We start from the raw sequence: 26,975 nt of genomic DNA, 5'->3' as shown, positions 1-26,975 counted from the left end.
GGTCCTGGCCACCAGTCTGGGGGGCTCTGCATTTTAATTTAGGATTAAGCCTACTAACCAAAGATTAATTTAAGTGACTGATACCTATTGTCCAAGGACAATGCTCAAGGGATTCCTTCCAGGGTTCAATGCTTGGGCTTCGTTCTGTGGCTTTATCTTTTGTAGTCTCCAACAGGTCAGAATCTGATAAATTTGAGTGTTCCTCTACCACTTCTGGTTGATGGAAGGGAAAAGGTACATCCCTCTCTCTGCTTCCTCCCCTACTCTAAAACCTCTTGGTTGCTATTGGGATGGGGGGGGAGAGGGAGGGGTCTCCTTCAGTATTTAAAGAGTATACGTCTCTTTATTTGGTTCTACCAAGTGAACAGCTCTAGTGTCTGCCTCTGCAGTTCCTCTCAGTTTTGCCCAACAGGAGCATGAAACCGACTGGTCAGTTTCACTGCTGCCCATAGTGTTCTGAATAATACTGGCCTGACTCTTGCTAATTTCCCTCTGCAATGTCTTGGGAAACTGTGGGCAGCAACAGCAGCCCCCGGGAGCTGTTTACATCAATTTACAGTCTGATCACATTTGCAAGGTTATCATCATAGCCATAAGGATAAGAATTTTTTTTTAAATGAAAACTTAGGTCAGGGGTCTCAAACACACGGCCCGCGAGCCCCTCGCAGCCCCCTCGCCCTCCCTAGTGTTTACCAGAGCGGTGGCCGGACGTGCACCGGGAGCAGGGCAGGCTCCCTGCCTGCCTGCCCTGCACAGCTCCGGGAAGAGGCTGGAACGTGGGGAAGGGGGGACGGAGGGGCTGTGTGTGGCTGTTGCTTTAGGCAGCGCCCCCAGCAGCTCCCATTGGCCGGGAACGGGTATCCGCGGCCAATGGGAGCTGCTGGAGGCAGGGCCTCAAGCAACAGAAACATACAGACCCCTGACTTAGGCCTTGTCTTCACTTACCGGAGGGTCCGGCGGCAGGCAATCGATGTTCTGGGATCGATTTATCGCGTCTGGTTAAGACGCGATAAATCTATCCCGGAAGTGCTCGCAGTCGGCGCCAGTACTCCAGCTCGCCGAGAGGAGTATGCGGCATTGATGGGGGAGCCTTCCTGCCACGTCTGGACCGCGGTAAGTTCGGACTAAGGTACTTCGAATTATTACGTTATTAACGTAGCTGAATTTGCGTACCTTAGTCCGAAGTGGGGACCAGGCCTCAGATACTACAGCCATTAACGTTGATGTCCATACTTGCAAGAATAAAGCTTACTATTTGCCACAGACAGCCTTGTTATTAGTGTCAAGTATCAGGGGGTAGCCGTGTTAGTCTGTATCTACAAAAACAACAAGGAGTCTGGTGGCACCTTAAAGACTAACAGATTTATTTGGGCATAAAGAAGTGAGGTTTTTACTCACGAAAGCTTATGCCAAAATAAATCTGTTAGTCTTTAAGGTGCCACCAGACTCCTTGTTGTTCTTGTTATTAGTGAATCCATTTCTTCCAGAGAAGAATGAATTCTAAGTTAAGAATCATCAGAACCAGAACTGCATTTTTCACATTACAATTATCATCTGTCATTTACGTGATGGTAGCACCCAAAAGCCCTAATCAGGATTGGTGTCCCATTATCCTGGAACAAGTAGAATAACTTTTATTCTACTTTGCTATATATAGAGAATCATCATCTCAGAATATTTCACTATAAGCAGGTTCTGCAAGAGGAAACAAACTGTTCAAGACTCATGTCTGTCTTCTGATACTTAGGCCTCTGTTGGCAAAGCAATGTACTTGGTGCTACACAATCATGCTGAAGTGGGAAATACACAAAGAAAGACTAGAAAATAGAGAAAAAGAGAGACCATCTACAAAAATATTGTGTGTATATATATATTATATATACATACACATACATACATATATACACACACACACACTTTACCTAACTCTATATATTTTCTTTAATTACAGTTTACCATATAACCATTAGTGGGTTCCAGCCATGCAAGTCACATTTATTAAAGGCAGCATGTCAAATAGGAGTTGACAATTACAGGCTCTATCAATACACATTATGCCAGATGGTAATGAGCCATACACAAAGGGCCAGCCATCCAAAATAATCACACCATTTTCCACAGAAATGTTGAAAAGGTTATGGTTTATTACACAGTGCTCATTAGATATACAGTGGCAGCATTAGCAATTTTTCCTTCATTTGTGTCTCATTTAAGACTATGTCCCCATAAGCACATTCAAATTAGTACACAAGGTTAAAACCATTATGGCCAGGGGAAAAAATTAAGTTGCATTTTATTTTATAGTAATGGTGGATCAAAGGTCCCTGGAATCTATTATTTTCTCAACTATTATCTAACAGGACACTAAGAAGAAAAAAGGTATTTACTGCCAGGATAGCTTTGACATGAACAAAGCTAGACCATTTTAAATGAGCAAACACTATATTATTTAATTAAAGAAAAACTACATGAAAAACAGTAAGGTTATGACACAAAGATAAAAGTCACAAAATTAAAAGATGAAGATGAACTGTCAGACTTGGCTTTAATTTCCTCATTTGTACACAATTTATTGCTTTAAACGGTGTTTAAAATTTTACAAAAGACAACTAAATATTTCATGGAAGGTTAAAAACACATTTACTGAAAAGACTGGAATGGCATCTCTTAGGTACACCCATATTAAGGCATTTAAAACACTATTTACCCAGTTATATATATGCATGTCCAACTGGAAAACAATACTTGGGGACATTTGTTCTCTTGATTTTACATTTGTTTAAGAGCTGCGGGGGTGTGAAGATAGTTATATATTTCTCAGTGGCAAACATCTCAATGTTGTGTCAAGACAAATGACAATGCACTTCATACTGGTTAAAAACGTGAAGCCAAACCCCCAAATTCAGAGTGGCAGGCAGTGTTGATAACTCATATATTGAAGTCTTTTAATGAGTCTACAAAATACAAATCATACCACTAAGAAATTGTAGATTTTAAAACCCTTTAGGACAGGGACAGGGGTTTTGCCCATTGCTTGTGCCAGCATGACAACAAGAACAGTGTTTCCACTGCCTGGAAGTTGTAACCTGCTTTATACCAACTGCATTATCAGGTTCAGTCTAATGCAGGTCATCAATTTATTTTTTGTTATTGGCACAACTGTGTCCTCCGCTCCTTCCCCATCTGCCAAATTGACATTTGTGCAAACAGGTACATCCAGTATTAAACAAAACCAACTCTCCTGACTCTGTTATAATGTACACAGGGGATTGGACTAAGTTAAAGGTGAAGGCAGAGAGCAAAACCCACATTATAGGGGACTGTGATAACTGTTTTGTTTTAAAACAGCTTTCTAAACAATTCAGACAGTGAGTGGAGTTTAATTCCTTATTGGTAGTGGCAGGAAGCCAACAAGAAGAAATATTTGGCCCAGGGGCCATATACTTATGAAATCTTTAATTTCAAGCAAGATCTTTCCTAAGGACACATGACCTAGGAGCAGTAAAAGGGATAATATAAATTAGCACCCCTCCCAAGCTGTTACCAGCCTTCTCCCTTTTGATATTCCAATGTCAAGCATTTTCTCATTCCAATGCCTAAACAAGGCTACTGTTCTATGCAGACAACTGCACAGAGCAACCACTGAGCCCTCACATGAGAGCTTGAGATTCTCTGAAAATCCAACCACTTTCTGCACTGAAGCAGGGGAGGGGGCTGATGCTCAATTTATTATTCCAACTCCCAATCTCTGTGGAGTCAGGGGAGTTAACTAACCTCACCCCCATTTATTATATCCCCGCTGTGGGGAATCTAATCCTTCCTCCAAATCACCTGAAGTTGTCATCCTGTGAAATGAGCAGTTTAAATGCACCATGAAAAATCTTATTTGCTAATCATAGGAAACCTGCTCAGTGTTCACTTACTCATAAGTCCAGATTTACCTATGCCATGCAGACTGACATAATTACTTCAACATCCAAATACACCTGTGCCCTCCCACAGCTGCAATCGCAACAACCTCCTCAACCTGACAGACATACCTCCCTATCTGATTTGAGTGACAGTTAATTGATACTTTGTAAAACCAAGAGAAGGAGAAGGGAGGGTGGTATTTGCAGAGAGGAACAAGGCTGGAAAAGAGTTTTGGCAGTGTGGGCAGAGAAAGGTCAGATGTTGGAGATATTATGCAGGAAAAAGCAATACGATTCAGACATGACCTAAATGTGTGGGTCAAAAGGAAAGGCAAACACGAAGCAAAGATTAAAGGATTAGGTGATAGGCAGGAGGGTGGGCTTTGGGAGAAAAGAATCAGGAGTTCAGTTTTGGCAATTACTAAGGCTTGGTCTACACTAAACCCCCAAATCGAACTAAGGTACGCAACTTCAGCTACGTGAATAACATAGCTGAAGTAGACGTACCTTAGTTCGAACTTACCGCCGTCCAGACCCGGCAGGCAGGCTCCCCCGTCGACTCCGCGTACTCCTCACGGCGAGCAGGATTACCGGAGTCGACAGGGAGCACTTCTGAGTTCGATTGCCTGCCGCCGAACCAGCGCGGTAAGTATAGACAAGCCCTAAGACTCCTCCCTCAGAACTACAGTGGATGCCAGCCATAGACTACTTACTGGATGACTATTTACCAATTAAGGCTTCTGTCCAACCAGAATTAATCTAAATTTGCTCCCTTCTTAAGTTCAGAACCTTTAAGTCCCCAATGAACAACACAATCATGAAATCTTATTTAACATCTCTCTCATGATAAATGTACCACAATGGCTACCAAACATTCTGAATCTCAAATGTATGTTTACTATTGAAAATATTTTAAATCCCTAAATTAAGATATAATGCCTCAGAACTGTACAAGATCTCACTTATAACTTATTGAAAGAAGACGGAGACTACTAATAAGATAAGATCAAGTAATTTTATGGCTATATTTCTTCTCTCTGTATTGGTTGATTCTCAGGCCTCAAGCCTTTGAAATGCAGTTCAAATATTATTTGCAATGATTGTGTGAGAGAAATCGCACTGGGGTAATACAGATTCCAATTACTGTGTAGTGTCAATTATGTACAGACACCAGCAAACCTCTCAGTGACTGCTTAGCAGTCCAAGTGTTTCCCTGAAACATTGTCTCTAAGGAGTTGGTATATAATTGTATTCAATGTAGCTGGAAGTTAAGGTGCAGTAACCTTAATGTTAACGGATTCAGTATTAATGACACGTTAAATACACTGAACTATTTTATACAACTGAAGCCTATTAAGAAAGGACACCTCCCAAATGAGTAGACCTGTTAAGAGAATAAATCTTTTATTTACCAAACTGAAAGGAGCAAGACATACAGATAAAATTAAATGTGTGAACAGAACTGAGTGTATCAAAAGAAGAAAGTACAACCGGAAAATTACTTGAAGGAATTATAAAATTTGCTGTGTCCAAATCAAAATATAATTTATATTCTAAAGCAGTGGTTCTCAAACTAGGGCGGTTTGTTTACTTGCTGCTACTTGCCCCCATTCCTGCAGCCCACCAGGGGCTTTCCCTGAACAAGCGGTGACCCTAGTTTGAGAACCAACCAAATCTCATTGATCAAATGGCAGAATATTTAACAACTATTTTTTAGAACCAAACGCACTCAATTGCATCCAATGGAATTATTATACTGCTGCCATTAGTGAGTGAAAGGAATTGAGTCACACATACATATATAAGAACCTATAGCAGTGGGATGTCAAACTTTTTTTTATCATGGAATTTGGAAAGGGTACAGTACTTTTAAGGGGAGAAGTCACAACCAAGTTACACAGGTCCTCACAAACAAGTGTCAATAAAACCTTCAGATCACCCCCCAGCATGTATTCTGTCATATACATGCGTTACAGAAAAACTATTTCCGAAATATTGTAGTTTCTTAAAAAAATGGTTTGTTGTGTTTTTTATCCCTTCACCTGTAGAGCCAGGTGTTTTAGTTACCACAAGTCCAAGCACAAGCTTCAGAGGGAGCCACAATAACCTGCAAGAGTGATCCAAAGTCATGTTTGTACATAAAAATGCCACAACTTTAAGTCCCTTTACTTGTGATGTTCCAGGGCTAGAAGCAAGTGCCAGGTTCCTCTTAGAAGCCTGAGATCTACCCTTCCCAATGGCGTGAACTTATTTCAGCAGCAAAAGAGAATAGACTTTAAACCTGTAACATTTTATGCATGGAAAGTTGTTACTGCTGCAGGATTGACTCTTGCTTGTTCTGAGCGTTGTTCGGGTGTAATTGTTTTGGGGAGCAGATGCAAAAAACCCAGCTGCTTAGAATGTTAGAATAACTCCCAGGAGAAACTGATTAGTAAGCGGAGAGCAAGTAGGTGGTTGAAGTTCCATGATAAAAATATTCATCGCTCTACTATTTATGACATGGCTATCATTGCCCACAACCGGATTTTAAAAATTCAAAATTATTTTGATACCTTATTACCCTACACCTTTGAAGTGAATTAATTTCATTAGGAATTCAACCAGGCCCTGTCACAAGGTGGCTGGCCCCTTTAAATGTGAGATGGGCCCAGCCACACCTGGGATAAACTTAGATCACCACCAGGTGATGAGACGCTGTAAAGTCACATGATTTGCAGGTCATGTGGCTTAATTAGGCCTCTTTTTTCCCCCCATAAAAGGGCCTCGTCACAGGCAGAGATGGCGTCTCTCTTTCTCCCCTTCCCTCAGAGAGAACGTCCTTTCTAGGACTCCAGGAAGGCAGCCGTGGGAGTTTATGGCTCCGTTTTGGTGAGCCACCACTCTGTTTTTGCATTTGTCTCTTTGGACACACAAGAAAAGTTGGACTTTTCTTAAATTACTTAGCCAAAGGGCCAAATCAGTGGAACACCCAAACTTGGCTGTAGGTTTTTTTGTTTTTTTAGAATCTGTGAGGAGTAACTGAGGCAGGACCACTGCAGAGCCAGCCCAAGCCATGCAGGGGTGCTTGGGAGGCAGCTGCCCCATAACAGACCCTACAAAACCACAGCACTTCTAAATAAATAGATTTGGCATAGAACTATAATGAGCAAAGCTTAATGTGAACTATGAAGACATCCCGCATTAGTAGCTAGCCCCATCCGTGGCATTAAACAACTAGTACACAGCCCAGAAATAAACTGTTAAAAATTAAATATAAATATATTCCATCTCTATCCAAATTATGGGGAGGGACCAGTATACTCCACAAGCTTTCTGCCTCACTGCAGAGCGACAGACTGGAAATTCTAGGATAACATCATTTAAATTAAATCAAAGTTTTTGACTGAAATCAAATAAGAAAATACAAACAGTACTATTGTAATATTTAATTTTCTATCATTTTTATTCCTGTAATTTTCAATGTACTTCAGAAATCTGTACTGAAAATGCATCACCTGTAGAATTTGTCAGGGAGAAATTGGGGGTTTTAGCTGCTGAGGACAGCTGGTATTTCTAGCTTATGGGAAAGAACAGGAGAGATTCTGGGACTGCAGAACATGAACACTATCTGCATGTTTCTGCTTAAATCATCAGCAGTGAAATAGTTAACAACGTTGACAAGTTTTCAGAGTGAGCACCCCACTGATCCCAGGGACAAACAGGTCTTACCTTCCAAAGTTATTGTTTCTGGTATTTACACCACTGTGTTGGTTTGTACGTGGAAGGTTTTCTTCACAACCGTAAAACTTAGATTCTGGATCAGAATGCTGCAGAAAGGGGTGGATTCTATGGCAAACTCCACCATTAAGGAGTCACAGAAAAGCCCTAAGAGCGTTAAACTGTTATGATATTTAACAAACTTAACTCTGTTCTAGATAGGCTGGCAGCTCTTTGCATATCCAGTTTTCTAGCACTAAACACTCCTGTGTTGTAGAAGTGATTTTATTTTATGTTCTTACAATAGTCCTTCGTAATCTTTACTGCAATGATTTCTGATGTACTCTGCATTGTATTCCTTTCACTTATTCAACATATAATTGCTGTATTTGTGAATACTGCACATGTTGAAAACAATCAAAAGCTAATGAAGAAATGGTTGTAATGAATTAGTAATGTTGTTAGATTTGTATTTAGAGTTGATTTTTATTGTTGCGGGTGGAAGATGATCAGTAGGAATATGTAATCAAGTTGGATGTGCTTTTCATCTCCTGTGACTCCTCTTGTAAATTACATGAAGCATCTCAAAGGATTAATCCTGGAGATCAAAAGCTAAATAAAATAATTTTAAATACTCACTTAAACCACCTCTTAGTAGATTTTCCTCAATTTTTATTAAGGTATGGAAAACAAAACTGTAAATTCCTTAAAGAATTAGGACAGATTTCATGCTCATCATGTTTTCCTTTATGTTTCAACCAAACAATCTTGTCAAGAATACCGTCCTACTTAATACGTTCTTAGGTGCTGAATATTTTAGAATTACACATTTTCTGCACTTCTTAATTAGTTGATCCTCAAAGCACACACTACTTAGGATACTGTACCTATGCTGATGATATGGATAAGAACAATAAGTCCCCACGAAAATCACTTTTATGATGAAGAGACTTAATGTGCACCAGTAGAGGTGAGGATTGATTGTTAAGGTCTATTGTTACTATAATTAGAAGTCAAACACCAATTAGCAGTCCCATTAATAAGATAAATCTCTGCAATGTCTGCAGCTGAGACCCATTCTTGTCCTTATGCTGTGGTAACAAGCTTATCCATTTGCTGATAACACACTGCCTTTTAGAGTTCACGCTGAACTTCTACACACACACACACACACACACACACACACACACACACACACACACCCTTATTTCTTGTTTCCAGTATTTTTATTTCTCTTCACTTCCACCCAACATGTTCTGTTTATTTCTACTGTGCTTTATTTCATTGGGCTAGGAAGCGAGGAGGGAACAAATGCAGCTTCAGACTCCTAGATTGCAGCCCTTGGCCATTTCCTCTCTGTAACTGCAGGTCAGTCTGAATCTAATCAACTATAGATTTCCATCCCTGGTGAATTCGGACAAGAAGAAATGAATTTGCTTCTTGCAAGTATAAGGATTCTACACTTGTTTTTGATAAAAAATGCGTAGGTAATTTTATGTGTACATTAGCAGCAGCAGTCTATCATAAAGTTTGGGCATCCACCACTTCCTTATTTCGAACTACAGAACTATGCCTCTCACCTCTCTGGATTTTATACAATATAACAAGTAGTGTGGGCTCTCCATAAGCAGAATTACTCATATTATGTGGAAGGAGGGAAAAGCTAATAAGAGAAAAAGAAAAAATGGCAGGAACAGCAAGGATAACAGGAGGCAAAATGCAACAAAAAGAAAAGCCATGTGCTAATACACTTTATTTACATTTTTTATGTATGGGGTAGTAATATACATGTGCTATATATGGGAACTGGAGGGGAAGGAGACTCTTTGCTGCAACTAAAATCAAGTTTGATGTTTTTTTACAATTACATAACCCCAACTAAAGCTTTGCTTACACACAAAAAAAATAAAAATGCACCAAAAATAAATAGGTGCCCCATATTTATATTTACATCGTTTGTCCCACACACTGACTAATTTGGAGATAGGAAGAGGAAGACAAATAAGTAGTGGCCTAATCTAATTCTACTACTCAGTGACATTCTATTTTATTTAAGATTATACATACTGCTTATTTGCACTTTATTTTACTCAAGAACATGGAGGATGAAAAATTCATGATAATTAAACCTCATTCCAAAATATAAAGTGCAATTGACTTATCCTTTTCTGAATTAAATGGGTAAAGCATATTCTACTATATATCCCCTTTCTTCTTCTCTTCCCAAATTATATTTTCAACATACTGGCTACCAAATATGTCAGGCTGATAGTTAAGGGCTACCACTGTAGGGACAGAGATTTAAAGAGAACACAGACATGGATTCCAAAACAAACATGAGAAAGAAACATTGGGCTGGTATACTCTCTGACTAGTACTGGAACAATTTAGTTTATGGTAGGACTTCAGGAAAGCAATTAATCACTACCAACTGCTTGAAGATCAAGTGAGCCATATCCAGTAGCTAAAAGCCCACAACATAATGTCCATCCACGGCATTCAAGTATCAGGCAATGAAGATGCTCTTTACAGTGCCAGAAATAATATTTCCAGCATTTTTCATATGTACATAGATGAAGTAATTACATAGTACGGCAACAAAAAAAACTGTATAATTTACAGGACAGTTGAAAATAACCTGAAAGAATATATTTCCAACAAGTATTCTCCATAGCCTGAAAAGTATTAAAAATATATCAAATAAAAAGTAAAATAAAGTTTCTTTGTTTCATAGCATCAAGGGGTGTATTCTGCCTTCAATATGCACCTCTAACTTCCACACACATACCAGCATCATGACAGAATAGTGACTGTGTCCTTACCAAGATCTGAGAGAAAACTACACTGCTGGAAAATGATGTCCCTTGGTTCCTATTCAGGAAACTAGTCTTTGTAAAATATCATTTGTAATACATAAAGGAATTGCAAATGGCTTTTAGACCTTGATTTTATAAGCATTTTGTCCTTTTTATTTTATCTGTTTAACTGAGAAAAATTGAGATTGGGCACGAGTTCCATATACAATGTGTCCTTGGAGAGCCACAAAGGGTTACACAAGCTCACAAAAACTACAGAGGACCCAAACCTACTTCCATTTAAAAACCAATGGCAAAACCCACATTGACTTCAATGGGAGCAGTATCTGGCCCATACATAGTACAAAATATACAGCGCCTCAGCATTATTACTAGAATGCATTATTGCGCCCATATTTCACCTTGCTATAGATCTGAAGCATCATAGAAGATTTAAATTTAACACATTTCCATTGTTATCACTTTTGCAGCCAGTAATGAACCCTAATGTTCTGTGTAGGAGCATTTAAAGGTCTTTCATCTTCTGAGTGTCTGACTTATTCCAGATATTATGGTTGTATCTTCCTTTTACACTTAGATTATTGGACTAGATCTTCAACTATCTTAAATTCTCATAGCTTCACTGATGTCCACGGAGCTGCACCAGTTGGCCCATTATTAATTCAGTGTTTTAAATGCTTCTACTAGTCACTTGTCTAATTACAGCTTTAAATACTTAAAATGTATCTCCATTCCCAAAATGACCACATTCAAGACTATATACGGTTTTCCTCTCCCCTGTCTTAAGCATTTTTAAGATAAGCTTTTCTGTAATCATTTACAAACCAAACGACAATACCTTCTATACCAGGGATTGGTAACCTTTGGCACGCAGCCCGTGCCGCTTCCTGCAGCCCCCTTTGGCCAGTAGGAGCCGCAATCAGCCAAACCTGCAGACACGGCAGGTAAACAAACCGGCCTGGCCCGCCAGGGTGCTTACCCTGGCGAGCCTTGTGCCAAAGGTTGCCGATCCCTGTCCTATACTATAATTAATTAGAATTATGGTATCATACTGCATCATTTGTATACGTATAGAAAAGAGGTGCACAGCTTAAGTGGACATTATGTGAAAAAACAAACAAGAATGGGACTAACCAGCTAAGGTGACAACACAGCCTTTCTGTAACAATATCTATTTTTGGATGTTTCTTAGGGCTTGTCTAGACCTGTGTTTCTCAACCTTTTTCTGCTGGCAACTCCCTTTGAATTTATAAAAAAAACCCTGGACCCCCCCCAGAAAAAATTGCACCCCTACCTTAAATTTGGGGCTGAAACATGTAAATTAGCTTCACTGGGCCCTCTATGGCGTGGGCCCCAGGCATTGTCCTGCTTCATACCCCTTAAGGCCAGCCCTGCTTGCAACCTCCCCAAACCTCTCCCGTGACTCCCCCCAGTTGACAAACACTGATCTAGACTAACAGTGTGCAACAAGCTGGGGTATAAATGTACTGTGCACTAGCTGTCCATACGGACTCTGTTTCCACTCACTCAATTTTCCCTAGTGCACACTAATGTACTCCTGTTCCAAAGTGGAGCAGATCAAAGCATACAAGGGAACTTTAATCACTATTTCTAAGTAGATCCAGTCATAAACATGCCTCTGTGCATTTGCATGTTTTTGGTCTATCAGTATCAGAGCTGGTCACAAATTAAATTAAATTTCAAAGATAGTGAAGAAAACATTTGGGGGGAGGGGGAGATTCCAACAAAGTTCAAATAAAATTTCAATAAAAATTTGTCAAAATTTCAAATTTTTTTCTACCAGTTCTAACATCACTTATGATTTCAGCACAGATCCAGAGATAGCTAACTGCAAAACAGCCAGGACAGAGCATAGGACACTGTTCTCATAAAAATCCTATCATCATGGAAGGTCCCAGAAACCCCTATCAGGATGAGGGCCCTGTTATGCTAGGAGCTGTACAAACAGAGGTAGGTAGACAGTCCCCACCCTGGACAACTTACAATGAAGATGAAAAGCAACATACAAAGGGTTGGGGAAAGGGAGGCCATCACTTTATATATAAAAACCACACACACATTTGGTATTTTAAGAGGGGATTTTTAAGTTTTATAATTACATAAATCAATGTTGACTTTCCCCAAGTGGCCTTCAGACTAGCCATTAAGATGTAATGGAAGTCACCTGTCCAATAAACATATGTCAGTGGTTTTTGCTGTAAGAGGTTGCACCATACCTGGAATAAATCCCGCTGACCATGTCATGCTGGAAAGGAAGCTCTGCTGTGTTCCTGGGACCAGCTGCTTTGGAAATAAGCAATACGACCAAACCTCGCATCTGTAGGTTATTCCGGCTATCATACACAAGCCCTCTGCCAAAAGAAGGAGGGGAGGGTTGGAAAAAAATAATCAGGATTTTTCATAAAATCATTTTACCTGTTCACACAAAATCCAACTAGAAAGACTCAGCCTCCAGAGTGACATCATCATTTCATCTAAAGTCTCTACTATTCATATCAGTGAGTGAAGGAAACTGCAGTTCTCAATCAAGATCTTCTGTCATCTTTACTCCATAATTTATGGTGAAATGTTACTACTACAAATAAACACAATACTTCAATCTGGAATTCCCATTTCTATTTCCTAGGAGAAGTGTATGCCCAGCACTTCTGTAAAGTTGTCACCAGGAATATTTTTAGATAATTTGATGGTTATACAGTACAACAGTAATAGTACGAAATATTTTTTATCAAGTATAAAAAACAAAAGCAGCCACAAAGATGTAAGATGGGTACAACCCAAATCTATAATCTACTGAAATATATATATATATATTTTTTACAGCAGACCAGTTATATCAGAACATACAACAAGATTAACTGCATTTAGGAACAAACTTAGTAAAACCATAGACAACAGCAGACATGAAAATTTCCATAAAAGTGAGAGAGTTAAATTCACTGGAGAAAGATTAACAGTTTGAACAAACAGAAGAACAGCTCCAAATGCTTTATCTTTAAATTCAGTTCTCTCTCACGGTTTCTGCCATAAACAATTCTTAATTACCGCGTAGAAGGTGGTAGCTCAAAAATGAGTTTGCTTAAAAACAAGCTTTGCTCTCCTTCTGGACCCAAAATTTCTGGAATCTCTGCCTCCTAGTCCTACTCTCCAAAGGCTAAAATTTTAGGGTAAAAGGATTTTATATACCACAAAAGTGTTATGCAGTAATCCAACTTCCAGCGAACTTGATTACGTGCTCTTTGATATTATCATAACCTTAGTTTTTATATGGCTCATTTTACAATATGGTAGGTTACTAGACAGGTTGTATCCATATTATTCCTGGCTATAATTCTCTGGCTTGATCTCTGGAAGAAATTAGATCATATCTGTCTTTATAACAACAGTGCTCCAGGAAAATCTATGGTATCTTTTAGCTAGGTGGTATTTAGGTGTAAGAAAATCTAACATATGTTACTTAATCTCAGAATACTTCATAGTTGAATATTACAAAACATTTCCACCATTTTACAATCCAAGACAAACTAGAGTATCTTTAGGACAGTATTTGAAATTGACAGTTCTATAAATACAAAAATTCACCATTTACATGTTAGACTCAGTGACAGACAATGATGTTCACACTGAAGGCTGCCACTGCATCCTTGATTCATTCCATTATGTCTCGATAATACTTACTGCTTCTATAGTGGTTTACATTTACGAAGTGCTTTACAAACATTAACTAACGTTGCAGTACATGCAATCCACAAATCTCGATTGTTCTGACACGTGAAAAACCTTGCCATAATAAGATGAGTTAAAACAGGATAGCAGAGTGATGGAACTCATTCAGCAGCTTTTCAGACATGTTATAACCATCTTATAGTAAAAAAAAATAAAATAAAAATTAGTCTGTTGGAGGGGAAGGAGAAGAGAAAAACAGAACAGATTATAATTTGGAAAGTCAAGAAGAGCCAGTCAACATGCTACTTGTATATAGGGTAGGAATAAAGCAGGAAGGAAGAGTCCGGGGAATGAGAGTCAGCTGAATAAAGAGGTGAAGGAGATCAAGTTTGGCTCTTCAAGAGTTGCCTCTATATTCACACTTGTGGCATGTGCCTCCCCCTGCATGCCACTGACCTAGAGAAAGTGGTGCCTGTTGGAGCAGTCTGAGCACCCTCTCACAGCACTGAATGGTTGGAGTTCCAAAAACCTCTGAGGAAAGGTGGGCATGAAGTACAAATATACAGTGGCAATGTCCACAAAGAACGTCTGTTCTTTTGGCAAGTAACCATTTCTTTTTCAAGCAAACTCACATTTTTGCGAGTCTAGCAAATACCACAAGCCCCCAGGAAGGTGAGCAGTAGCATTCTAAAACAAGAATTGCAGATCCGCCCTCGCAAAATAAGCATCAGATGAGCCTGTTAAGAAAACAATATTCTGAAAATGTGTGTACAGAATTCCAAGTTGTACTCCTGCAGATTTCTTCAATGGAAACACTGATGTCATCTTAGTTTGGTAGAGAGAGCTAAGAATTGATGTTCTGACATCCTAGCTAACATCTCATTTGCCAGCCTTTTTCCACTAGACAGGTGGATTCACTTTACAGTCATCATTGAGGGAAGAGCAGCTGGTGCCCAAAATATATTCTGAGGTCATGGGTAGCAAGTAGAGTTGCCAACTGTCTAATCACACAAACCCAAACACCATTGCCCCGCCCCAAACTTACCCCATGTCCACGCCCCTTCCATGCCCCTTCTCTAAGGCCCCACCTCCGCTCACTCCAGCCCCCTTCCCTCCCTCCATCACTCACATTCACCAGCCTGGGGCAAGGCGTTGGGGGGCGGGAAGGGGTGCAGGCTCTGGGAGGGGGTTTGAGTGTGGGAGGGGGAGAGCGGTCGGGCTCTGGGAGGGAGTTTGGGTGCGTGGAGCGGGCTCTGGGCTGGGGCAGGCAGTTGGGGTGCAGGAGGGGGTGCAGGCTGTGGGATGGGGCTGAGGGGTTCGGAGTGTGAGAGGGGGCTCTGGGCTGAGCCTGGGGTGCAGCAGGGGGTGTGGTCTCTGGGTGCAGGAGGGAGTGAGGGGTCTGGGTCGGGCTCTGGGCTGGGGCAGGTGGTTGTGCTGTGTGAGGGGGCGTCGCTTACCTCAGGTGGCTCCTGAAAATATACAACAAATATTTACAGCTGATGCTAAAAATTTAGCCTACAGCAGTGCCACTGGCTGCCATTCCTAAAAGCCAATTTGGTGCCATGCAGTTAAAAACCACTTGTACCTCTTAAATTGGGTGTTAAAATGTAAATGGCAATTAATGCTGTGGCAGTGCCTAAGTACCTAGCTAGCAAACTTTTAATCAACAGATTTGAGTGTTGCTTGATAACTATGAGAGCATGGAGTAACATTAGGATTATAGCAACAACAACAACAACAACAAAAAAAAAAAAAAAATTCAGCCTGGGATTTAGTATTCAAGCACAGAATAATGCACAAGGTCAGATCATGAACTACTTCACCATTGCAAAAATAAGAGTACACTTATTGAATAATTTCATATGCTCTTAACTAGGAAGCTTTGTGATCCAGTGCTTAAAGAAAAAAACTGGAAGTAGGGAGAGTTCTGAGTCCTAATGTGAATACTTACTTACCATGGTACATTGAGCAAGCTACTAGCTCTCACTCATCAGCCTTGGATAATCCAATTTTAAAAGTGGGTAAAAACTAGTAAGACATCAATGAAAACCAGATGCTATATCCAAGATAAACTTTCTTGGGAAAGTAATCCACATATTTTCTGATGTTCCTTCACACGTTCCTTCTTATACTACCTTATTTATGGCTAGAAATCAAGACACTAGGTAAGCTGTTGGTAGTGTTGAGCACCCTCTGGGTCTGAATATAAGTGGTGCTGAAATACAGACAAGTCCCTCCCTCTATACAAATGAAGACTGTGGTAGGAAGAGGGACATAGTCTTTATACATTTCAACATCCAACAAGGAAAGGCATTTAGAACATATATACTGCAGGTTACTTAACTTTATAGTTTTTTGCCATGTGGATACTAAGTGCTTAGAAGCAAGTTTGCATGAAAGACAGCATATGGATTATTTTAGGAATCATGCACAAAGGATGGAAGGTTAACACAATTTAACAAAACTGTTCACTGTATCAAAGGTTTCCTTTTACTGAAAATATATACCTAATGAAGGATTTTAAAGGGAAAACATTGTTTTCAGCACTCAGTGAATTTACAGTTTTTGTACCTTTATTCTCACTACTCAAATGAATAAGTAAAAATCTGCTTACAATATTCCAAAAATTTAGATGGAAAACCACACAGTTTTCCTCATGCCAAGAAAGTACTGATGATAAACAATTAACATTGTGTAGATTTCCAAAGTTTGAGCCACATGTAAATCCTATAATAGTCCAGCAAAAGTTAGAAAAATACATATATTCTGACTATATACAGCATATACACCCTGTGTACAGAATACATGATGGTGTGTGGTGGTATAAACAGTTTTCTGGCTTCAGTTTAAATTCACCACATTACTCATGCGTGGTTAAGCACAAGAGAGATGCAGGTCATCCAACTATGTGCAAATAAAATCTTGATACTTCCTCACACCATTCATGCATTTTGTTTATGATGCATGTTACAGAAAAGTAGCTCAAAAAGAGTTACTGGTACTATTTCTTCCTATTCCTTTGTCCATAACACCAAGTTGCCTTAGTTCTCATGTACAGAAAAATTAGTACTAATAATTTTAAACATATAAAAATGTTTCTTCAGATTATTTTTAGATATTTGGAAGCCCAGTATCTCATGATTTGGCCGGGCTAGAAACAAATTGTATTATATCATACCATTAAAAAGCAAGGGACCCAGCTTTCCCATGGGACACATACCTGCTGAGCCACAAGGTATAGGCACTTAAATCAGTTGCTGGTTTAGGAATGGATATGGCAAGTAGAGAACAAGTGAAGTTTTAAATTTCTGCTTTTACCTGATCCATACTAGGGGAGGGAAGGGAATGAAAAATAGCCTATTATTACTATTAATAAAAAAAATCCAACTGTTTGAAAGTTCAGAGGTTTAGAATGTTACTAGTAAAAACAAATTGTTCACCAAGTGCAGGGCAAGGTGCTCAAAGGTGTAGAAGAGGAAGAACTGTACAGGTATAATGACTAAATATGTGGTATGGCTATCACATAATTATACAAGTAAAATACAATTTTAGACAGGACACCTTACACATACATATAGATTTATGAGCAAATTACTATTCAAAGTCCAATTCCATTTACAGAAATGACAAATTATGTTGCTGACATGTATCATATCCATACTAAAGCAAATTGCATTAGACAAATAAAAAAAAGCCTAAGGTGACCATTCTTTAGAAACTAGAAACTACAGCATCTATTTAACATGGCTTCAGGGGTCACATTCACACTCTACCTGATTTAAATTCCCAAGAGATATTCTGCCCAAGTAACAGCTACACAGAAGTCTTCCAGATGGTGCAATTAGTTTTGATGGGTATGTGGCAGAAGACAGGTTCCTCTAGGGGGAAAAAGTGAACTGAAAGCAACCCAAGTGAAATTGGGCACATATGCAAGTAGTGTCAAGCTTGGAATCTTTTGGAAAACCTCTGCAGAATAACATCACAAGTGTGAGCATAGAGTAGCCAAGAAAAGACATTAGTAAATTTTGCTTGCTGTAAATTATAGACTAGGCAGATTGGAATTATACACTACACCCTCAGGGGAAAATAAAAAAGATAGATGAGTATGTCTGACTAAATCTACAACAATCCAGCTTTTACAAAACATTAAAAAGGCTGGAAGAAAAGCATCTACGCTAGATTTTATGCATATGACAAAATAAGCCATTTGAAAACTGTCAGATTCACAGGTTTAAACACAGAACTCTCTTTTTTTGAGTGAACAATGTTGATGCACAGGGGAGAAGAGTCTAGCTCTGAAACATGCATATTACGCTACACAGACACAAGAGACTCACACCACCCACTCAAGCAGTGACACTGGCTAATAGCTAATGTGCTGCAAATTACACCTCCTACTACCACACTCCGTCTGTTACAGAGAATAAATCAAGCAAACATGAGCATTTCACTTAATGTTTTGTGCATTTCTCAACTTGTAGTGCCCATTTCAACAGACTTTGCTTTAAAAATGGAGTTTGGAAATTAATCTCCTATAATTTTCAATGGTTTAACTCCACTCATAATTGACATGTTTTGTCCAAAAACACAACCCACTGCCTAGTTGCAAGCAATGAATATTTAATATTTTTAGCATTAGTCCTATTAGTTAATCAAAGTTGCGCAACAGAACAAAATTTGGAATATCTGCAATGGAGTTGATTGTGAGATGACAAAAAAGTAATTTTATTACCAGTCTTTTGCGTTCTACAGTATATCATAATAAGAATTAAAATGGAGAATAGAAGAAATAATGGGAATAAGCTGGTTCAACAAGCAGATGAGTGGACAAGGATGAGATATCATGATGCTGACTGGATAATGGGAAGCCTAAAGAAAGTGTGTAAGCAACTGGGAAATTAACAAATCAGGGGAACAGCAGAAGTGAGAATAAGGAAGATTTAAGAAGTATCTGGAAAAGTGTTATATAAGCAAAATCAAGAAAATCAACAAAGATGGTAAGTAAATTTAGGAATAATATTAAGAAAGCCACATAGATGTGGTTCCCATAAAAATACAGCTGGCCCACACTGTACATACATATTGTGTGATACTGCAAATTACTGTTTATTATTTGTAATGCCATAGCACCTAGGAGCCCTAGTTATGGACCAGGACCCCACTGCGCAAGGCACTGCAGAAATACAGAACAAAAAGTCCTTGCCCCAAAGAGCAAATGCTGTTAAATTTGACATACAGGGAAAGACTCCACCCATTTTGCTCAACCCAAGTCACAGAGGTTAACAGGGTATACAATATACTTGTAACCGTAATTATATTTCAAAAAGTATTTTTTAACATTAATTACAATTGCCATTTCTAAACCTAGAGGTAGCCATTATCTATCTGCACAGCATGGTTATCTGTCAATGCTACAAATGTGAGAGTTCTGCTATCCTCATGGCTAGTTTCCAATCTGCTTCAATGACGACTTGCTAGAAATAACAAACCAATATGCAACACAAAATATTTATATGAATTTGCTCAAGTGATCACATTTAAATAAAGCACAGTATGCTAAAAATGTAATGTAATGTAAAGTCACTTATTTTCACCTGCCTACTACATATTTAACAAATACTTAGAACTTTATTATCTATTAACTTAAGTTCTTCATACACCCCAAAAGACCTTGTCTATGTTAAAGACTAAAAAAAAAAAAAGCTTATTACATTTGGATTTCAAAGATTGACTAGATACTTGGCCACCTGAATCTCATCTGCTTCATTCTGGAAGAAAAAGGAAGCTCTGCTCCCTACACAGTGGCTCAACAAAGCTAGAGCAAACTTTACAACAAAAATCTATTGGACAGTAGTATATAGCTTGTCAATCATCATGAGAGAGCCTTACCCATTCCTTTCTCCGTTTTTTCTAGTTCAGCAAACTAGTTTCAGTACATGAAAGGAATACATAAAATTAGTCTTCACAATAGTTCTAAATTTTCCTTAAGTCTGTACCCACTATTCCAATCTAGATGATTCTTGGGGGTGCGGTGGGGGATTGTTTTGTTTGTTTGTTTTGGCAGCTTACCAGTTCCCCCTGTTGGCAAGCTCAGAACACTGCAGTGTAACTGAACTTCTGGGCATACTGCCACAGCTATGGACACATAAAATAAGCAATCCAAACAAGAATTTTTGTAAATCAAGATTAATTTGATGAAGAAGTAAATCTATTTTATGCTAGTCTATCTGCCTAACAAAATATTTAAATGGACCTCTTCACCTTAGTCTGTCTCTTGTTCAGTTCTCTTACAAGAAAAAGATATCAACTGAAAAACAAAAACAAACAAACAAACTTATGCTGAATAGAAAATTCAGATTATGTTGACATGGGGAAAAAAGGAATATAACAAGTTACGGTCCAGGCCTGTTACTGATGGAAAAGCAGAAACTCACTTAGAGACAAGATAAGAAAAAAATTTATTGGAGGGAAGGAAGGTGGGGGAGGATAGATACTTGCTGTTCCAGCAGTCTAGACACTGCTAGGGTGAGACTCTTAAGCAGTGACTGAAAATAGGCACCTCAGGACTGTTGACTAAATTGGATACAGGCATCCTTTGTTAACAAAACAGGTTTTGCTGGGGAAGGCCAAGGAAAGACTGAACAATTCTTCATCCAAACATTACATCAGCCAAGGCCAACTCATATTTTGCAGTGGGTAGTGAAAGAATGCACCGATGACCAAGTGTTCACTTGGGAGATCTCATCTCAGGTTGTTCTGCTGTTCAAGTCCGGCTGGTCAAGTGGGCTACTGCCACTTTAAAAGAGATTGCTTACTGAAATAAATTATACACTGGAATGTAGTATATTTTATTCACCTGGAAATAAATTTTGAGAAGTGGATTGAGAAGCTTGACAGCCTTTTTCTATCTCCCAGATAGAGCCAAAGCATTTTACTTCCTCCAAGGTTTTGTTCCACTTAAGTAGAACTGTACAGCCCAGAAACACATCTAATGTATGCAATTGTTTTTCTAGAGATTGAGAGGACTTAGAACAGATGAGGGAAAGCAAACAGATTTAAATGAAAGGTTGCATTTTTGTTTGGGACTAAGTTTAAAGCTGATCTGAGCACTACTTTGTGAAGAAAAAAATGTAGGTAGGAATATTTGACGGAGAGAGGCCTCAGAGCTCAACAACTCTACTTGCTAAAATGATGCTAAGAGAAAAGGCACTTTCAGAGTCAAGAAATACAATGAAAATTTCCTCACAATGGTTCAGAAAGCGCTTGAGTCAGTCTTTGCAATGTTCAGTGCTCCACGGGTCATGGAATATGTGGTCTTCATAGGAATGCTGATTTTAGAAGAGATGAAATGTTGGGTTTCAGCAACAGGCCAAAATTGGAAGGAATAAATTGCATCACCCCCGAAGCGGAGAATTGGATTCTCAAGAGATTAAGGCTCACACCTTTGTGAAAACCCTACCTAAGGAATTCCAGAGTATCCTTCATGGCTAGGAACAAGGGATAGATTTCTCTTTGGACACACCATGGACACAAATTCTCCAGATCCCTTTATATATCTAGTTAATAGATGGCTTCCTAGATTTGAAAAGGACGTCCCACAAGCTTTTGAGAGTAACACTGATTCAACACATGTGACCTTTCAGGTAACAGATGGCGGCGGTCCAAATGAACAAGATCCCAGAAGACTGACTGAATCCACAGCCATTACACTGATATCTCTATCAATTTCAGAAACCACATGTGTCTGGGCCATACAGAGTGAAAAGCTTCACTGATGCTTGGTCCTGGATGGTATTCTGAATACTTTGGCAATTTAGTGTTTTTTTAGTGCTCACAACTCCAGGAAACTGATGCAGTGTTGGGATTCCTGGAATCCATTTTCTCTGGAACATATGGACCTCATCTGGGCCTTCATGCCAACATTCTGACATTGGTTGTTATCCAGGCATTCACTATAAGCATATTTGAATAAGTACTATGAAGATTTTCACCAGAGTAGGGTTGATCAGTAAATGGTCCAGTCTCCTACACTTTTTATTTCAAATGATTGATTAGGCAATTCTGCCCAGTGGAAGTTTCTACATCTGCTACTATCATACCAACCAGATGGAGATATCAATGAGCCAATACTTGCCAATTTCTTCACGGCCTCTTGAAGGAATGCCATGTGAGAAAGTACGAAGGGGACAGAGTAGCACCAAACCCCCACCCAACAACAGTCTCCACCAACCCCAAAATAAGCAATTAAAGATACCAAAGCCCTCCTCATTGTTTTTTCCTGTGATCCAAGGATCAAAAACTCCTTTGTGACTGCAAAGGACAGTGAGGAATTATGAGTTGTGTGTGATTTTTTGGGGGTTGTGAATCCAAGGTCAAGAATCACTGATCTAGAATCCCTTCTTGTCCCAGGTTAATAGGATAACCATGAATTCCATGAACACTTAAAGAGGCAGGTGAGTGTACGAAGAGCACTGCTTGGAATTCATAGTGTTCAACCCCAGTGAAGCACAGGACACAGTAGCTGATGCACTGGGATATGAAGATTGCGCTGTATACACTTCAAAGAAGCCTACATATTTTAGAGCCATCTCTTATAGTAGGAGACTGGGATCTCATTCTTGAAATGAGCTTTGTGAACTGCAAGATTGAATGCTGACAGGTCCAGTTCCGGATCAAAGCCTCCACTTTCTTCTGTCTACCACAAATACTCTTGAGCAGTTTACAGTATTCTGTTGGTACTGGGATAATCTCTCCAAATGTGAGAGAGATTTCCAAATGTCCACTATTACTTGGATATTGGGGAAGAAGAGACAAAATATTGCAGGGGAGGATTCCTGGAAGGCTATTACAAAGCACATACTGATAATTTTGAGAGCCCATTTGTCTGATGTGGTATTGGTTATGGGGAAGAAAAAATTCTTCAATCTTCCTCTTAGATAAAAAGGCTCCTGGACTTCCAAGACTTCACTGCTATATATGAAAACTATCTCTAGGACATGTTCCCTCTTGCTGTCATTTGGGAAGTCTTTTCTGGCCCCGTGGGTTGAAAGGGCAGTTCAGGTGAAATTTCAGTCTTTTGGCCATAACTGCAACTCTCCCTTGTGTTTCCCTCAAAGTGGGTTGTTTAGGCAGTCTTGCTGAAATATGACAAATGCTTCAGGACTTTTCCAAAAGTCTCTGAAAAGTTTCACCCATCAAAAAAGGGGCTGGATAAGGGTGGCCAACTGGAGACTATACTCATATAAAGAGTCCTAAGCCATGCACTTCACTTTACTACAATATTTCAGAGAAAAGCTTTGGCAGAGAACCTTGTATTATCACAGACCATGGTATATGTAAAGTAAACAAGGTATTTTCCAGTAATCTCTCTCCAGTCCCTTGTAGAAACTTTTCTGCTGTCAGTGCAAGAGAGTGACAGCACCTCTGGTTGCTCCCCAGGTGACAACTGAATATCTGAAGGCCAATTTAGAGAGAGTTCTTGAATTTACAGTCCATGAAGTAATTAAGATCTCCTAGTCCATCCACTTGAATCAGGATTTTCCTATGATAAGAGCAGTTTTGGCAGAGATACAAAATGGGAGAGTAAATCCTGGATGACCTTATCTTGTACTGATAAAGTTCTAAGGAGGCTCTGCTGGTGATGTTCAATCATTCTAAGTCCACTGTTTTCCCCAAAGATTCTGGAAAAGGAACATGTTTTGTCCTTCCTACATCATGATGGCATCCTGTGTCAACGTACGCTGGATAAGATCTACTAAGTAACGAACATCCTTATTGAGGTTGAAGTGACCAGAATCATCCGATTCAGAATGAATTGAGGGAATGGAAAATTTCACTCTCCTTAGGTGAAGATTTTGGGAGAACAAATGCGTCACCTGGATATGTCATGAGAGAATGAGGCTGACTTGCATTTATTTTTAGGACACGGTGGTGGAAGGTGGGGTGGATTATATCCAAAAGAAGTAGTTGAGGGCCTTGAGGTCAATGGCAATTGTGACAAATTACAACATGGTTTTACCAAAGGCAGATTGTGCCAAACCAATCTGATCTCCTTCTTCGAGAAAGTAACGGACTTATTAGATAAGGGAAATGCGGTGGACCTAATATACCTTGATTTCAGTAAAGCGTTTGATACTGTACCACACGAGGAATTATTGGTTAAACTGGAAAAGATGGGGATAGATATAAAATCCAGAGGTGGATAAGGAACTGGTTAATGGGGAGACTGCAGAAGGTCATATTGAAGGGTGAACTGTCAGGTTGGAGGGAGGTCACCAGAGGAGTTCCTCAAGGTTCGGTTTTGGGACCCATTTTATTTAATCTATTTATTACTGACCTCGGAACCGATTGTAGGAGTGGGCTGATAAAGTTTGCGGATGACACAAAGCTGGGAGGTATTGCCAATTCGGAGGAGGGCAGGGATATTCTGCAGGGAGACTTGAATGAGCTTGTGAATTGGAGTATCAGAAATATGATGAAATTTAATAGTGAAAAGTGTAAGGTGATGCATTTAGGGATGACTAACAACAATTTTAGTTACAAGCTGGGGACGCATCGGTTAGAAGTAACGGACGAGGAGAAAGACCTCGGGGTCCTTGTAGACCGCAGGATGACTATGAGTCGACAATGTGATGTGGCGGTGAAAAAAGCCAATGCGGTCTTGGGATGCATTAGGTGAGGTATATCTAGTAGGGATAAGGAGGTGCTGCTTCCGTTGTACAAGGCGCTGGTGAGACCTCATTTGGAGTACTGTGTGCAGTTCTGGTCTCCCATGTTTAAAAAAGATGAACTCAAACTGGAACGGGTACAGAGAAGGGCCACTAGGATGATCAGAGGAATGGACAACCTGTCGTATGAAAGGAGACTAGAGGAGCTCGGGTTGTTTAGCCCAAACGAAGGCTGAGGGGGGATATGATTGCTTTCTTTAAATATATCAGAGGGATAAATACCAGGGAGGGAGAGGAATTATTCCAGCTCAGTACTAATGTGGACACGAGAACGAATGGGTATAAACTGGCCATGGGGAAGTTTAGGCTTGAAATTAGACGAAGGTTTCTGACTGTCAGAGGGGTGAAATATTGGAACAGCCTTCCGAGGGAAACGGTGGGGGCGAAGGACCTGTCTGGTTTTAAGATTAAGTTAGATAAGTTTATGGAAGGAATGGTTTAAGGGGATAACGTGATTTTAGTCAAAGGAACAGCGTGCCATGGCAGGTAATTAGTACAATGGCAAATGAGGATGAGGCTGGAGAATCTTGCCTACATGCTCGGGGTTTTACTGATCGCCATATTTGGGGTCGGGAAGGAATTTTCCTCCAGGGTAGATTGGCTGAGCCCCTGGAGGTTTTTCGCCTTCCTCCGCAGCATGGGGCAGGGATTGATGGCAGGAGGATTCTCTGCTAATTGAAGTCTCTATGCCACAGGATTTGGTGACTTCAACAGCAGAGTCAAGGGAAAGGGTAGGGACGGCTTTGTGGCCTGCATCATGCGGGAGGTCAGACCAGATGATCATAATGGTCCCTTCTGACCTTAAAGTCTATGAGTCTATGAGAACTTTTGTAAAATGCATGACCAGGTGTTGCCTGAACAACTTGACTTTGTAAGGAGTCAGCTAAAGAGAGACAATGCATGCCTAGAACTGCTAAGGAGGGTTTTGCTTCCCAGGAATAAGAAAGCAATCAGTTTTCCATCTGAATGAAAGAGGCTGTTTAATGAATTGCCTGAAGTTTCAGCACCAAGCTGACTTTAGGCTGTGTGGCCCATTTGGGGCCTGGAGAAGAACTATTAGAGATACAGAAAGACAGCTATAAAAACAAGGGCAGTCACAGTAAGAGACAGTCTCAAAGATGTTAAGTATCAGAGGAGTAGCCGTGTTAGTTTGAATCTGTAAAAAGCAACAGAGGGTCCTGTGGCACCTTTAAGACTAACAGAAGTATTGGGAGCATAAGCTTTCGTGGGTAAGAACCTCACTTCTTCAGATGCAAGTGAAGTGAGGTTCTTACCCACGAAAGCTTATGCTCCCAATACTTCTGTTAGTCTTAAAGGTGCCACAGGACCCTCTGTTGCTATTTTCAAAGATGTTAGTTATTCAGAAAACTTAGAATTTCAGATGTATTTAAGTACTGTAATTCCTCCTATCCTAATGCTGGTTGGACAGAACAGTATTTAGGCCAATAAATTACAAACTATAGTTTTCAGTAATACAACATATTTTTTAAACACGAACTAAACACACATTTTAGGACACAGTTAGCAAATATAGTTTGCTCTTGACTATATCCATTTCACCTCCAGCTAAGATTTGACAAGGGGAGCTGGGAGGAGGAAGAGGGGGGTGTTCAGTTGCCTGCAAGGACACCAAAGGTACTTCATGAAATTTTTACCAACTGTCAGTCTCTTCTGTTTTTCCTGCTCAGTGTTTGATTTGATCTTGGAATGTGATGTGGATAGCTTGCAAGCAGTTGCCTCTGTCAAAAAATGTAGTTAGTGTTTGACTGCAATTACTCTGAGCAGCAGTAACTTGCAGGTCTGGCACCCTTATTTTTGTAACCACATATACTTAGACAGAAGCCTAGTTTCTGTACGTCTGATTTCTCGACCAATGTTTACTTCATTTAAACCTAGTGGGAGGTCTAGCATCCCTCTGTCAACTAGTATCAACAGGTATTAATACTATCCTTTTGAAAACAGGCTTTCAGGGATCCCAGGATATTCTGTAAGAGAATGGAATACAAGTATTTCAAAAGAGCTTCATGAATGACAGAAATATGATTAGCTTCACAAGGCTAATGAATTCAGAGACCTCTAGAGGTCCGGTGTCACTTGAGCAATACTGTAATGGTAAAACCTGTCACAAAGAAAAGCAT

The 26,975-nt window shown here is 39.7% G+C and overlaps 1 protein-coding gene across 3 annotated transcripts in view; it reads right to left on the bottom strand.

Moving 5' to 3' along the window:
* PDSS2 (decaprenyl diphosphate synthase subunit 2) overlaps positions 1-26,975 on the bottom strand; it is a 145,179-nt gene that overhangs the window by 77,160 nt on the left and 41,044 nt on the right. For all 3 annotated transcript variants that reach the window (XM_034765934.1, XM_034765935.1, XM_034765936.1), the window contains exon 2: positions 12,661-12,795. In XM_034765934.1, coding sequence (XP_034621825.1) covers positions 12,661-12,795 — 135 coding nt within the window. The remainder of the gene's footprint in view (positions 1-12,660; positions 12,796-26,975) is intronic.

The sequence above is a fragment of the Trachemys scripta genome, chromosome 3, assembly GCF_013100865.1.
Source record: "Trachemys scripta elegans isolate TJP31775 chromosome 3, CAS_Tse_1.0, whole genome shotgun sequence".
Classification (NCBI taxonomy): domain Eukaryota; kingdom Metazoa; phylum Chordata; order Testudines; family Emydidae; genus Trachemys; species Trachemys scripta.
The sequence above is the reverse complement of the archived record's forward strand: the minus strand, read 5'-3'. Positions and strand labels throughout refer to the sequence as shown.